The 16,254-nt window shown below is 44.9% G+C and overlaps 1 protein-coding gene across 1 annotated transcript; it reads right to left on the bottom strand.

The window, feature by feature from the left end:
• Positions 1 to 10,369: 10,369 nt before the first annotated feature.
• On the bottom strand, positions 10,370 to 14,665 carry PPP1R3C (protein phosphatase 1 regulatory subunit 3C). The gene is made up of 2 exons (XM_082486286.1): positions 14,633 to 14,665; positions 10,370 to 12,931 (listed from the first exon to the last, which is right to left on the bottom strand). Exons 1-2 carry the CDS (start codon positions 14,644 to 14,646, stop codon positions 11,986 to 11,988), a joined length of 960 nt encoding a protein of 319 aa, XP_082342412.1. The 5' UTR covers positions 14,647 to 14,665; the 3' UTR covers positions 10,370 to 11,985.
• Between the last annotated feature and the right edge of the window lie 1,589 nt (positions 14,666 to 16,254).

Raw genomic sequence — 16,254 nt, 5'->3', positions numbered from 1 at the left:
TGACATGCCTCCAAAATATTGCCAGCCTTAAAGAAAATATTTGCAGAATGTAACATCTTTATACTAAGTAAACAAATAATGAAATGTGATCCTGTAAAATTAGAACGTCCATAAAATAGACTGTCTTTATTAGTGGCTGCAAATGCTGTTCAGGGTATTACACAAAACATATTTAGGAGATAAGGAAAGATTATCTACTTGGCCGTATAAAGCACTGAGAGGACGGCATGTCATTGCTGTAAAATACTTCTTAGGCAAAATATGTTAAGCATTGCATTCCTTAAGCCACAAACTAGGAGTTTCTTGGTCTCATGCTGACCCTTTACTGATCCGTCTCGTACAAAACATCATGTAATTAGTAGGCTTTGTTTGGAAAGGTAGACCAGACGGGGAAGATCTTGACAGAGGGGGTCCGTGTGCTGGCAGGGCTGTAGAGGAAGCCTGCAGACTTACACGTCCCACAGAACAGTCTATGCTGTGCGGCTCAGTCCAGTGATGGTTCACTCTCAGCCTCGTAAATAGCTACCTCCAGCTGTACCATTTTAAATAAGAAATTAGAAATAGTTAAAGTTTGGAAGAAATGCCTTTGACTTTAGTTTACATTGCTAATTACTGTAATTGCTAACAAACATACCCCGCCAATCACACAATTAACTACTGGTTCCTTTCATGATACTGGTATCCAGTGCTGGTTTGCTCTTGTTTTAATGGATGCTGCAATGTAACCCCATGGTGGATTCATTATATAAATCCAATCTTTTTTGTTCAGCAGTATATTTTAACTCTGCAGTTAGACTGACATCAGTATGGCATGTCTCTGTGATACCTGATCGGCCCTCTGCCTCCAGCTCCTTCAGAGCAAGTAATAAGCCAGAAACAAATGAGAACTGGCAGTGATTAAAAAGGCAGAACAACTGGAGAATAAGGTTTAATTGCTAGTGCCTCAATTGTGCCAGCATAATACTATGAGCACTGACTCATCACAATAAACTGATTTCTAACTACAGTGCTGTGTTTTTTGAGAAATGAGAGAAGAACACTTGACAGGCAAGACAAATGTGAAATTGCTCATAGCGCTTAGGCGCCATCCCTGCCCTTCCACAGTGCTTTAATTTGCAGTCTGTAAGTATAAAGGGATAGCATATTTCAGGCTACTACAGAAAGCCTTTAGGATAACTCTCTATTACACGATCACTGTGATTGTGAAGCTCGGACCTGATGACTCAGGTGGGATGACTGCCTGTGTGATATTGCTAATAAAGCGTTCTGCTGAATCACCTTCAACTCCTTCACCACTGTCTTTCCTAAAGATGAAGGGTAATTACTGCTGACTCACAGCAGCACACGCAGCCTGTGAATTTCAGGCAGGACGTAAGGTGAGAATAGCTCTGCTGCGAGTCTGGGAACTGGGGATGCATGAGAGGAAAAACTGCATGGAGCCCAAGAAGGGAGGCAAGCGTGGTGGCAGAATTCCTGTGTCGCCTGACCAGCAAAATCGAGGGGCTATCCGAGAGGAATCTTAACTGTTTGCAGCCTGTGTGGAGTAGGGTGGGAAATCCAGCTGGAAATCAAGCGTTGCTGCTTCTGCTCCAGAAGCAGTCTTTGCACTAAGAATATGTTTGTTAATGTTTGTGCTTGAAATATTCAGCAGATCTGCAAAACCATGAAAATGGGTGAAATGGTTTAGGTCAGCCAAACCTTTGGTATAGATCAGCCAGACCTTCACACTTCCATCTTCTACTCCTTGCTAAATGAAATTCAGATTTGATTTGTAGCTCTGGCCTTTGCTGAATGAAAAGAGTAAAACCCCTGTGAAAATAGCAAGGGATAAAAATACATATATTTCTCAGCTGTGTTTCCAAATCAGTGAAATTAGCCGAGGCTCTCAGCACTCATCTCCCCATCACTGGTCCATCTGTCAAATGTAGGAGTAAAATAGATGTTTAAGAGGAAGCAGGTGCTGACAGTACAGCTCTCTCAGTGTCTCCTTAGAGCAGAGGAATATTTCCTTCAGCAGCACTGAGCTGCAGCCCAGCACTCACTGACCCAGCCATCCCCTTTACCCTGTGTCTGGAGCTGGCCGGGCTCTGCTTGGCAGCCAGCATGGGAAGCGAGGAGCTCGCAGCAAGCATTAAGGACCGGATGGTGGAAAATATCCAGGGACTCCCGTCCACGTTCTGTCCTTTTTCACTTTTGTGTTGCTTGCCAGTGTGAGAGGCAGTCACACACGTCCCGAGCGTATTGAAGGACGGAGACACTTAATTTGCACCATTATGTGCAGGGAAATCCACGCTGTCCGGGAAACCACGTGGGCTCGCGGTGTTGAGAAGGAATGCCTTCGGGGAACAAAAGATGCTTGAACATAATGGGCCAAAGTCACTCTGGCAGGACTGGCATTCGTTCAAGAGGAATTGCCCTACAGATACTTCTCCCTCACCAGCTATGTCAGACCGAGTCTGTTGTGTAGTCACAAACCCAGCAAACTCGTAGCACCATCAAAGATTAGTTGCAGAAGACCAGAATTTAAAATCAATTGGAAAAAATACATTACAAACTACTGTGCGCATTTGTCTCTATAAAGGCACACAAATAAACCCTTACATAAAATACTGCAGGGGCTCCCATGCTGTTCTGCACAAACTGGTGACTCAGAGCAGGAAAGGCAAGAAGTTGCTCTGACAAAAATTGAAACTATGGATGAAAAAAAAAAAGTCCACAACAGTCTCAAGATTATTTTAAACCTGTGGCAAATGTCACTGTGGCACCAAAACCACAGGTTACGTGCCTATGAATTACACTGCTCTTCTTACCAAACTCACAGTATAAAAATAAAGGTAAATTATTAGAATTTTATTCTGGTTTCTAGTCTTGCCGGAGCTGTGGTAACCCTGCTGTGTCAGAAGATCCTTCAAAAGTGTTATGAGAGACCATTTTTGTAAGTAGTGTTTTAATATCTATGCCTTGAGGGCTTAAAAAATATTCAGTAAACAAGAGGAATTGGAGAACAGGTAGAACAGTGTCTGGAAAATATCTGTAGGCCACTTCAGAAGCAAACACTGGAGCTGTTAATAATGTTGCATTAAGGGTGGAGAAAACGCACTTCCCATTCTCTTTATTGTTTTTAATAAAAGGTTTTTAGTTTTGTATATCAGGACCACCCAGTGAAAATCATTTTTTTTACTATCTTTTGTCAAACCACCCTGATTGTTAACAGCTGCAGATATCAATTAAGCTATAACCCACTCCTTTTCTTGGCCTATAGGCCAAGGGCTATAGACAAAAACATTTTCTTCTTGTCTCCTGAAGTAACATTTCAACAGGTTTCCCTGCCAGATAACATACAGCAATGAGCATTTGTCAGAGCTTTTCTCCACAGCTTCCCTCTCCTCCAGTTGCTCCTGTAGCTCCAGAGGGACTTTTGCCTCCCCCGCTCTGAGCTGCCCCGTGATGGGCTCTCCTCTCCCCGCTCCGCTCGCGCTCCAGCTGCATCCCTTGGGCCCTCCCGGCTTTACATGCAGGCCGAGGACTACTTTTTCTGTTGCTAATCTAAAAGCAGAAGGTGGAAAATATGCCTTACATTTTTAATTCCGCACGTCAGCAATGCCAGGCATTAAATCCCAGAGCTGAGAAGCCTTTGAAAAGGCTGCCGAGAGGGATAAGCAAACACCAGAGGGACTAATATAATCCATACGGAAAAGGAAGGAGAGGCAGTATTTTTCATTTGGAGTTCACCCTGCTCTGCTCTTGCTGCCCTAACATGATAATTATTTATAAATATATGTCTCTGCCTAATTGTTCCTTGTAATGGCATTGCTGCCATACATTCACCAGTGGCTGAGAAAGGCGTTAGTACAAACTTGTGATCCGTAGGTCCTGAAGGGTAAAATTTTGCCTTCTCTAAGGAGCTTTTAGCCCAGGGAAGGTGACTGATTATTTAAAATGACTGCACAGACCTCTCTTTCTGCATGATTGCCACACTGACAGAAAGAAATTCTTTTCCCATATTATCACATGCGACAAGAAAGAGCATACCTGCCAGGGCGAATGGCTTCACAGCCACTGTGACCCTGAACTCGGCTCAGGTGTATGCCCTGGGCAACTTCCCAGAGCCAGCAGGAGTAAGACGTGAGCTCTAATAACTAGCTAGCAAGACGTGCTCTTGGAAACAGACTTCATATCTCTTTTCCCCCTCTCTGAATAATGACTGAAGCGTGAAGAAGAGCAATCCAGCACAACCTCCGCTGTCAGTTAGCTGCTTGGGGCTATGACTACATGACACCCTAACCTGCACTTGCCCAGAATATACACTTGTAGCATTCGTATGACATTTTATACTTAAGAAGTAGCATATTTTTCACCGGATAGAATAAAATGCAATGTTATTTATGTAATTGATCTTGCGAATAAGAGGGTAATATTTGACATTTGCAGTCCACTGAAAATAACAAAATACTATGTTTTCTCTAATTACTAGCTAGAATGAATGCAAGAGTCGAGTTCTTCAGTATTCAGCTGCTCATGGATTTTGAAACAGAGGACCAGAGTCTTCACTCATACTCGTCACAGAGTGCATTGCCCCATCGCTCTCTTCCAGCTGAGTGGGAGCGCCTCGTACCCGCAGCTGGTACTCTGGCAAGGTCCACGCTGCATTCAGCGCAGGCCCAGGCATTTCTTCAGTGGTGCCTTGACCATTGCCATGAGCCAATGTAAAAAGTTGGGCAACTGGTCCCAGTACAACTAGGATGCTGAGATAGGGACCTGTGAAACACCCCTTTTTTTTTTCTCCCAGCATGGCAAAGGTTTGATTTGGAGGGAAATGAATGTCATTCAGTTATTTAGCAAATAACCACCACGTGTGCCCTACAATTAGCATCTGCTACTCCCATTTTCTCAGCTGCTGCTAATGCAGCACTCAGCACTAACCCACCACTCCCAGGCCAACACCAGGCCTGCAGAAGATATACTTCAGCAATAACGCCTATCCCTAAAGCATCCTTTACATCTCTGGCTAGTGGGGATGGTTCGTAGCTCTTGTCTGGAGGACCTACAAGTGGTCCTAACTCTTCTTATCTCAGTTGCTGGGGTCTCCTTTCCACCAGCAGGCTGTTCCTGCGTACTGGGATTATATACTGCCCTGGTGTCCTTTCTGAACAAAAATGATGACAGACCTTTGAAAGTGATATTGTCCGGCAGTTCAGACACCTGTGGTCTTTCAGAAGATTATGCCAGGTAAGAAAAGGAGGATCTTTTGGCTTGATAGAAAAAAGAAGCTCTAGGGCTGGGGAGAATGGCTTAGAAGTTAATGTTTCCTGACTTCCCAATGCAGAGCAAAGGGTAAATGCTGTTGCTGGTGCAGCTGCTGAGGTGATGATTACAGACACAGAGACCATGTGCTGGTCTTGACTGCGCACCTTTGAAGGCAAAGGGGAGGGTGGGACTCTCCCGAGGGAACGATAAAGCGGGGCAGAAAATGTTTGGAGCTCTTCCATCACTCACCTTTGCTAGATGGAGAGTTTGAAGGGTATCAATATTTGATATACGATTGTCACCTAAACACAAAACTATCTGTAACTGTACCCATCCAACTCTGCAGCTCCTGCGTGTTTCTGCACTGTATCAATCTGTGGCCTGAGCTTTTTGTGGGTAGAGGAGGGGAGAATAGTAATGGCTGTGGCTGTACTCTGAGTTTATGGACAGATCTGTTTTCCCGGGGTCTGCGGATTTGCTATGGTGCCCAGAGCCAAAGAGGTCCGTGCTGTACCGTAATATTCTTGACCTGACCTGATGGACCTGCAGTATGTAATTACCTTCAAATTGAGGAATGGAATTGAGGTTTTTGCTTTTTCTGGTTTTTGGTTTGTTTGGTGTGTTGTGGTTTTGTGTTTGAGAGTTTTTTTTTTAAATCTCTGTAAATTCTATTCTAACTGTTGGGTTAAAGCAAGGCAGCTGGATGCTTTCAGAAGCTGTCTGTTTCCTGGTTAGATGTTGAATTAGCTCCAGGCATGGGAAACTGGAGGGAGATTGTGAGTGGGAAGGCAGGAGACAAAAGCAAAGCCTTGCAAAGAGAAGTCTTTTAAAAAAAACACCCAAACCACAACACAAAAGCACACGCACACACAAAACCACCTCATCCTGAGTTTTCCCTGATTTCAGTTAATGATACTGGCTGCGTACTCTGAATTTGTCTGTTAAAATGGTATTTTTCTCAAAGGAATAGCAGTAAGACAATGTCCTGGGTTTCAAAAAAAAAAAAAAAAAATCAGATATTTGCTTTTGACATTACAATTTCACAGATTTGACTTCACGGTTAACTATGGTCGTGTGTGTGGTTGGGGGAAGAGGGGACTACTTAGGAGAGGAGTTGTGCTGTGTGAAGCTTTTTGTTTTGTTTTACTATTTCTGCAAGAGAGGGGAACTGCCATATCGGTCCCATCGCCACCTAGTCAAGTGTGTAGCAGCAGCCACTTTCACCTTGTTTCCTAAAAGCAAGGTGCGCGATGCTGCAAGTCCAAAAGCATATAAAATACTACAATGACCTGAAATATGAAGAGATAGCAGAGGTATTTCCTCAATAACACCTTTGCAGCAAGTAACTTTTATTTTATTCTTCCTCATTTCTTCTACAGTACAGTAAACTGTAGACCAATTTCTTCTCTTGCAGACTTCCAGTTTCTGGTATATTATGTTTGTTTGCTTGTTTGACACTTATTCCTTCCCCCTGAATCTGTCCTGGTTGCTAACTTACTGTAACCATAATCTTGCTGACAGTTGCTCCTGTCAGAAAGCCCGGTCTTTAGCTGTTGAGCAGCCTTATTTTTTCCCCTGTGCTCAAAGGAAGCTGAGGATGCAACGCATGTACACAACCGCTGTACGTTCAGCACACTCCAACGCCTAGAGCATCTTACAAAACTATCAGCAACTGAGCAGACCCACAGCGCTGTGTTCATGCTTTGCCTCGCCAGAATTAACCCTGGTATTTTCTACCTTACTGTTTGAAAGATGCACTTACTGATATTGATGCTGGCCCACCTGCAGTAAACACAAGTCAGTCTGCCTTTTCTGCACGCATCCTATCAAGCTCGTATGAATTTTGTCACTGAAACAGAAAACGCTGTTCTTCACACGGAAGAAATGAAAGCTGAGCAACTCGATGACTAGCGCAGAAAGGAGAGAAACAAAGGCCGGAGTGTTAGAAGCAGTTTGCAACATAGGGAGGAGGAGCAGGAAAAAGATGAATGTTTTAATGGAGGAAATGCCGTCCTTAGAATAAATCGTTCAGTGAAGCGCATCACTGATTCAATCTGCCCGGCTGTCATAAGCTTCACAGACAGTCTATCGAGCACCGCACAAATGATACGTACATTCCCGAGGCCTTATTGTATGAGACAGATGAAGTCAGTTGAGCAATGAAATATGGGTACCGAGCTGTGCTGTGTTCACTGGTGAAGCGGAGGACCACACCGCAAGGCTTTTACCAGAGCTAGCTGAGTGTTATTTCTGCCTATGGGATAATCCTAAGGTCTAACAGGTTCTTTTCCAAACAAGGATGAAAAGCCAAAATATCCATTTTTCATGCAATGAAGTATTACATAGCCTAGAGAAGGGATGTGGAGAGAGGAGGGAAAGCTCTTCTTTGCTCTCAAGCACTTACAGGCTCTTGCAAAAAGAAAGCAATAGCTTCCTCCTCTTGTCTACGCAGAATAAAACACATAATCGGGAGCTTAACTTTAACTAGGCTGAGACCTCAGAAGCCTCTTTTAAGGCAAGAAGAGGAAATAATAATTGGAAAACTTGTGGAGCCACCACAGGAGGGCTGTAGGGACAAGTTCAGCAAATGCCAATCAGGAATGGCTGAAGTACAGGTGATTCTTGAAAGAGGAGGAGAGGCCTCTCGAGAGGATTTAGTGCAACCTTTCTTTTGTTTCACCCTCGCTGAAACATTTTGTTCTTGATTACATTTAATTTTTAAGCTCAGAAGTGTCTGGGAGGGATGGGAGTTGTTGCTTTATGTATATATAAATACCGTAACATTTAACATATTCCCACTAATTTGCCAAATTTACCATACAAATGGTGGTAATTTGTTTAGATATATATATAATTACAGAAAAGAGACGTTCACTGATTGCCTGTGAAAATTCTAATTATGTTCTCCGTAAATGTTCAGAAGATGATCTCCCAGGGTGACAGATCTTTGTTAATATGAAACACCAGTAAATTTCAATTTAATTTTCCACAGTAAGACTAGATCCTAGCTTCACGAAAGTGAGTACAGTTATTAGGAACTCAAGTTAAAACACTTCTGTTTGAAGAATAAAGTCTCCAAGTACCGTGCCACCCATAGGCTACAACTGAAAGCTGGACACCTTAGACCTTCAGAGCTAAAGGAGCAAATTCAGTTGTCCACTCTGTCACATTAGTGGTGGAAATACAAATCTACAACACAGCTGGAAAAGTGACTTCCTAAGGGAGTGAGATGATGCCATAGGTTTACAAGCTCTGTTTCAAGGGCTGCATCTGCTTTATACCTTCCATTTTTGAATAGGATGTGTCTGAAAGAGCCGTATCTAAGATGCATGTTTGAATCCCCTGGGCTAAAGCAGTTTTCCAAGGGTGATACTGGCTTTCTCAGTTTCTGACAAGTACTACAAGATAAATACTGTAAGTGAAAAAAAGTTAAGTCTTAATATACCTTAGTGTTGCTAATACCTTCCTTTAGGAGCCTATTACCTTTTCCATGGATGCAAGGTTTAGTGTTAAACAAACTCTGTTTTAAAAGAGGAAGGAGTGAAGCTGCGTTGCTTTGGTAGGGAGAGGAGACAGGAGAAATCCTTTGCTCTCTGGGCTGAGGGAGGGCTTTGGAGCTGCTGAGCGACGCTGCAGCGCTGCATCACCTCTCCGCTGGGCAACTAAAATCTTTGCAAGGCATCTTTGCAAAGAAGCTGGCTTAAAGCCAAGGCTTGGTCAAAGGAACCTCTCTTCTGGTATTTTTAAGTAATTTATGTCTCGGGGAAGAGAAGGACGAGTAAACATTTTTCAGTTGTAATGGCTGGTCACAAAACTTGGCTGGAGGATAAGAAATGCTACTTTTCCTCAGGCTAGAAGGCTTCTGCTCTCTACCCAGTATCCTTTCATCTGGTTTGCCGAAGCAAAATCCCACACTGAGGCAGAGGAGCCTTCAAGCCACTTAGTTTACAAATCTCTCTTCAGTTCACTTTTTTTTTCCTCGAGCAGGGAGCTGGTGGTGCAGTATATACCATAAGAGCTCCTGTATAGCGAGACGCAGTGTGGTACTCAGTAGAGTTTGAGATTGGTGGACAGTGTTGGGGAAAGGAGGGACCTGTGTCCAGTGCAGGCTTTGCAACGTGGAAGCTCTAAATTCGTTTCCCGGGTCAGAAACGCGCTCTTAGTGCCATGTTGTCTTTTGCCTTTTGGGAATTGCTTTTTCATAATTAAACTAGATTTCTTGCTGGGAACCCCCTGACTTTGTGTGCAACGGATTGAACTAAACTGCAACTTGTCACTGACTTACTGTCTTAGGAAATCCCATGTAAAGTATCTGCTGTGCAGCTGGTGCTGGCTAGCTTGTTCTTACTCTGTGCTGGTCTAAATTGCCACCTAGGAGAAGCCGGGGTTTACCAAGTCCCTCCGCTCCCGGGGGAACTAGGGCCCTTGGGAAACAACACACCGTGTTCTCCCTTCTGAGTGCGTGCAAGGGTAGGTCCACACTGCAGTGTGAAAGGTGAATGGCTGGCTCAGAGACAGACACTTGATTTTGCGGGGTCGTTTGGTACTGATGGCGGTTCAGCTGGGCTCCTGGGTGTAAGAGGAAAAACCCAACCTCCCACTGCCCCAAACAGCGGTATAGCTGCAGAGGGCAGCATAATGAGCCAAGTACCAGGTGAAAACGAGCCAGAAGACATTAAGTGCTGCTGTCTAGATGTGCCCATGCAAGCATCACATATGCTATAGCTCGGCAGGTTAAGTCTAGCAGTCGGATTAAGACAGTGTCCTGCCAGACAGACTCGTCCATGGCACAGTGGGATTCCTGGCAGAATCTGTCAAAGCAAAATATTCCAGTAACATTTGTTGAGATACAGGGTTTGTGGTTTTTTAGTTTGGATTTTTTTTTTTTTAATGACACAACTCACAAGGTGAATACGTCTGAAGATCACTCATTTAGTGAAGATCTTGGATCTCATCTTCAGGGTAATGCCAGCTGCTGACCTGAGACACCATACCACAGCCAGCTTTATCAACATCCCATGGCACAGAACAAACTGGTTGTACCTTATATCACAACTGAAGTTGTTTAAAGAAGTTGAGAAAATAGACAGATTGAGCTGACACAGTAAGAACCACATGTATCAAAATACAATTTATTCTTAAAACGGCTAGTTTACACATAACAGTAAGGGTTACATAAGGAAAAAGTGCAATTAGTGGAGGAGGCTTATTTCACCTTAGTATTTATCGTCTCACTGTATTGCAAGTAGCTACAGACTCAGGATATTATACTTCTTAGCAATGGGCAGAAATGTGATTTATATCTTGATGTTAACACCATTTCTGTAAAGCTAAAAGGTGTGCCAGCATTCACACCTGCTGAGTATGTATTGGACAATTTCTCACAAGTCTTGCATGAAACACAGATCACCCTTACAGTTTGACAGCTCAGAAAGCTAAATTATAAGCATACAGATACAAAATATGCATTAGTTTACTGAAGTCTAAAAAAAACCTTCAAAAAATGAGGTACAATAAAACAGAGCAGTTTTTCCTATTTATGTGCAAGCCTATATTCAGTCTAGAAAAAAACTAGTAGCAACCCTGCTCTTTAAAAGAAATTAGCTTTCAGAACGTGCAGCTAATTCACTGTCTTCAATATGAAGGACCTCGCCTATGTTACGCACTTGTGAAAAGTCATTGCTAACTTTGCAATAGGGAGCAGGACACTTGACCACCAGATGCTGTAAGATCAGAGCAGGTGATGAGTCAAATCATCCAATGCTGCTACAGATTAGGAAGTTTACAAATCACTTGGTCTGTTTTGTCACCTAACCCTGTATTTGGCATGTAGGGTGGTTTTAAAATTTTTTTTAAAAGGCACATTTTTCTTTTGACATTAGAATGACATCTGCCTGCTAAGTGAGTAGGATGATGAAGTCAAGGTTAGATTTGTTCTCACGTGCAAGACCTTTATTATTCACAAAGCCAACAAGGACACAGATGTCTTCCCAAAGCAGCAGTCACTTCCACGATCCTCTGGATCGTTTTCTGGATCTTCCTTTTTGACCCAGAGAAGTTTCTCTGGGATTTAGAAGACCAGCTTTGGAAAGAAGAAACTAGAACACTGTGCATCTCCAAGTTATACAGCACATCCTACCTCTTCCCCTTCTCCCACTTTTCCACTATCCTCTCTAAGTTTCTTAACCTGTATTGAAGCCACAAATCCTAGCCATGCAGTCCTACCTGCCCCTGCTACAAGCACGTAGAGGGTCATAGCAAGCCTCCGTCCCAACAGCATCACCTCATCTCTACTGCACTCCTAATAGGTGCAAAATGAAGTGGGATGTCCTGTTCATGTAAGGTCCCTGCGCACGCACACATACTCTCACACATGCAGTTATGGCTTGCTAAGATACCGTCGCCTTCCACACTTCCTCACAAAAGCCTCTCCCCTAGTGACTCAGCGAGAGTCTACAGCAGAAAGAAAGCAGCGTATACATAAGCTACGGGCATGCTATTTCTATAGTAGGTGGCATACGCATGGGTTTTATCTTGGTTTTCTTTCTTTCCAAGGATAAGTTTTGGCTAAGAACTTCAGTAGCATAATACGGTTAAACAAGTCCTGCGGAGTAGTGAATCTGGATTTGTTCAGACAGCCAACAAAACCTGCCAGGTGGTTTCGTCACGTAGTATGTGAACCAGAAAACTAACGCTGTTCTGTTGCCAAATGGAAGAATGCTTCCTCGCTAGTAGTAATCACCAATATGGTGATGAATTTTCAATACGCCCCAAGCTCTGCCACTGGGGAAAGAATCCGCTGGACAGCCTCGGGCTGCCTAGCTGATCAGGCTCTCTCTCTTGTCCCCTCCTTGGAGTCTGAAGATCTGCACAGTCTTTCTTGGCAGACGGTATCTGAACACCATCAGGCTTCCACTCTGCGTGGAGAATCTTGTAATTCTGACCCTCGTTATTATCCCAGAAGGTATGTTCTCCACTTTGGTAAGAAATGCAAAACTCTATCTTCTCTTCCGATGAAATGGCAGGAGGCAAGTCAATAGTAAATGAGAAAGTATCATTTTCAGAATCGTTGTAAACATTGTTCATGTATACACACTCAGCGTCCGTGTAGGTCTTCCACGTATCAAAGGTAATTCGAACCTGAACCTTTTTTTCGAAGCTCACATTTTTCACTTTCACAGTCCCTGACAGCACCTTCTCTTGCAGGGTGCAGTTCTCCAGGCAGACCAAGTTCTTCTGCAGGCGGTTCCTGAAGTCCAGGTAGTCAGCTGAGGGCCGAGGGAAACCCAGAATCAAGTTTTTCTCCTCGTGTAGCTTTAAGCCAGACGTTATGTTTTCAAGGCCTAAGAGGTCAAACTGGAGATCCCACCCGGGGTGCTCCTGGAACTCAGAGAAGGTGTGTATCGCTGTCAGGGAGAGCCCCTTTGAATCTGCAAACACAACTCGCTTCTTGGCTCGGGCTGCTGAGTGGTTCCAGTCGCTCTTCTGAGCGTCAGAGTCACGTTTCACGTGAAGACACGGTCTGAGAGGTTTGAATCTGTTCACAAAGTTGTTTCTTTGACAGTCCTCGAGGGGGCTGAGAAAACTCTTAAGCGGTGGAGAATGGGCTAAGCAAATTCTCATGGCCACGTCCACAGGCATGATGGAGCTTGGCAAGGGTCTCGGGTCCAAGATCTGTATCATCCTGAAAGGAGCAGAAAGACAGGACGTTAATATTTGTTACATCGGGTAAGAAGCTTCTTAAGAATGCATATTTGCTTCATCCGCTGTCTTAATTATTCATGGCCTCGTCTTTGCACGGCTTTAAATAATGCAGCCTAAATTAAAATTGACAGTTGAAGGTAAGGAACTAGGGTGAGAGTGTTCAGTCATTTCTTGCTAATTCTGAACTCTTTCAATTCAAATGTAGTCTCATCTGCTTTTTCAGAACCTCTGAAAAATAGATTTTAGTGACAGCTAATTAAACACACTTCCTTGAAAATACAGAAAAGAACATTCTAGTCACCAGTAAAACAGATCCAGTTACAGCGGAAGTGCTCATCCACTCGAGCTTCCCTTTTAGAGACTCTGAGCCCATTCTTAAAATTCCAGCAAGCTGGATCAGCCGCTTCATCTCTGAGCAGAGACAGCACTATATTAAGCTGTAAGTTGCCTATCCCACTGGAGCATCAAATGGGAGGCTGTGTACCTTGATACAGATCCATCACGCTGTGGCTCTGAATAACCATAAATGCATTTGTTAGGCACTCTAATTTTGGTTAATTCAGGTGAATAAAAATGCTAAAGCACCTTTGGAAATATTTTGCATGAGGTATTAACCCTGGTCTAGGTAACAGAGCTCTCTTGCACTGTTAACATTGACTGCTGAGCAAATGGGGGGGGGGAACGACAGGGACACACTTTATTTTTTCACCTCATCAGGCTTGAAGAACTAGCTTAAAAACATCTTTTAATAATCCCCAAAGTCCACACCAAAAGTCTACTGCAAGTGTTCAATAAGAATGCTACAGTGTTATTTGTAAAGACTTATTCATAACCCTCCCGGTCGGATATCGAAAATCACAATTACTATGCAAGAACACGGCCCCTTCAAAGCCAGTTTAGCTTCAGTATTTGTAAAAAGGGGCTTCAACTGCAGCACATCCCTTCTCAGAAGGATGCAGTCCTTGCTGGAAATGTGGATTTTTGTTGAGTCATGGGAAGCCAGAGCTCTTGCATTGTCACTTAAATAAATGGCTCTCTCCTTCCCAGGGTTCTCACTGGTATTCCAGAGCCCTGCCAAAAAAAGCAGGATCTGTGCTGGCCTCTTAATTCTTCTCCTTGCTTTTTTTATTATGGCAGTATTTGCCATAATTAGTCAGATGAGGAGAATAGCAGTAACAAATCAATCAAGTTTTTGCTTTGCTTTAATAGGAAAAGAACTGAGTCTTCAAAAACACTCTCTCTGGAACTTTCATGAGCAGCTCCTGGGGCAACTGCTGCTATGCCTTTGCAGTATCAAAAAAAAAAAAAAGGGGAGGGGGGGGAGGAGAAAGAAAAAAAAAAAAAAAAAAACAACAAAAAACACCTCAACAACACAACCTGAAAAAGGCAGGCTGCTCGAAGAGGCAAAAAATGAAGTGCCAGCACAAGATGAGGCGGGTCCGGCAGCATTAACGGGCACTACACCAGCGCAAGGGCGCCCTGCAGGACCCGTAAAAGCGGCGGAGGGGAGGAGAGCGCTGCAAGTTTCGGGGGTTGGTTCCCCCGCAGGCTGCAGCCCCGTGGCCGCCCGGCCGTCGTTCCCGCGGGGATGGAGCGGGCGGCCCAGAGACCGCGCAGCGAGAACGGGGCCGGGGACAACGCGCGGAGCCGGGGGGGAGAGGGGGGAGCGGGCGGCGCTTACCTGCTGCAGTGCATGGGGCAGCTCCGCCGCCTGCTGCGCTGCGCTACGCTTCGCCCGCCCCGCCGCCGCCTTTATGGGGCTCTTCCCGCGGCGGGAGGCCAAGGGGCGGCCCCGGCCCCGCGGGGGTGCGGCCCGGCCCGGCGTGGTGCGGTGCGGTGGGGCTGTGCCTGCCGGCGCCCCGCGGGGGGGGGGGGGAGGGCGGCTGTCGCCGCTTCACGTGTCCCGCCCGTGCGGCGGCGGCTGTCCGGGCTGCGGGGCGCCGTGTGCCGCCCCCCCGCGGGGGGCACCCGCGGTTTACCTTTCTCCCCACGTTTCTCCCCCTCTTTTCCCCCCTTCTTTCCCTTTCCCCACCCCTTTTTCCCTTTTTTTTCCCTTTTCCCCCTTTTATTTCCCCCTTTTATTTCCCCCTTTTTTATTTCCCCCTTTTATTTCCCCCTTTTATTTCCCCCTTTTATTTCCCCCTTTTTTTCCCCTTTCCCCCTTTTTTCTTTTCTTTCCCCATGTTTTTCTTTTTTTTTTTTCCCCGATTTTTTCCTCTCCCCTTCCATCTTATTTTTTCCTTCTTTCCCCCCCCTAAGGCTCAATGCCCTACTGTATTGCCTGCTTACGGCACTTGCTCTTCCTGTTTTCAGGGGTCTCATGTCTCAGTGCAAGTGTTTCAAAGGGGCAGCCGAGCAGACCCTTCCCTGGCAGGAATCGGTCTCCCTGACCTGGGGCCAGAGGGGAGCAGGGAGCTACAGCGCTGCAGGAGCCTGCTCTGAAACTGTGCTGTACCATCTTGTCCTCTTTCGGAAAGGCGGGAGATGAGGCCCTAATAGAGCAGCAGGAAGGCAGGCAGGAGTGGGCTTGCTCAAACACCTGCCTTTTCAAGCAGCTGGAAAGCAAACAGGGATTTGCTACATGGGATTTCCATGTGAAGTGGATATTGTTTCCCATGTCAAAGTAGGGCTGCTTTAAAGTCACTGCTAAAGGATGTTACCTGGTGGAACAAACCTAATACCCAGTTGAAATTATAGACTGTCAGCTTTGTTGAAAAGCAGCTGGAGCCCTACATTGTAAGATAATGCTGCCAGGGGTAGAAATCTGTCATCCTGGAATATAACTGTCCTTGTCCTCAGTGAAAAAGCATTTTTGGACATTTAATTTGAATGGTGCTGATGGCTTTTCACCTCGCACCCATGGTGATCAGTGCGCTGTCTGAGGATGTGACAGGCCCTGATGTAGGAAATCCTCTACATGAAGCAAAGGGGTCGTACGGTGATGAACGGATGATACAGGATTTTTCTGGCTCACACAAATTATATTTCTCTGCTTTGTTTGTGAGGTAAATAACTGAAAAGCTCCACTGCTGTCTGTGAGTTTATTAGGAGACAGTGTGTGAGCATGGCAAGGTGGTGACAAGGACACCTCCAGTTTGGATTCAAGCTACACAGAAGCAGAGAGAAAAACCAGTCATGAAAGGGCTGGAGAGGGAAGACTTCTGCTGACTGACGTGTGGCACACGGATCGGTACACTGTCTCTGTATGTATAATAAGAGTATTCATAGGACAGTAAGACTTCAGTTTCTTAGCTCGGACCCTTGGTGACTGAAGTTCCTGCCTTTCGTGCCAGTACATGACAC

This window comes from Vanellus vanellus (genome assembly GCF_965231255.1).
Source record: "Vanellus vanellus genome assembly, chromosome: 7".
NCBI lineage: Eukaryota > Metazoa > Chordata > Aves > Charadriiformes > Charadriidae > Vanellus > Vanellus vanellus.
Note: the sequence above shows the minus strand (reverse complement) of the source record. Positions and strands in the feature narration are given on the sequence as shown.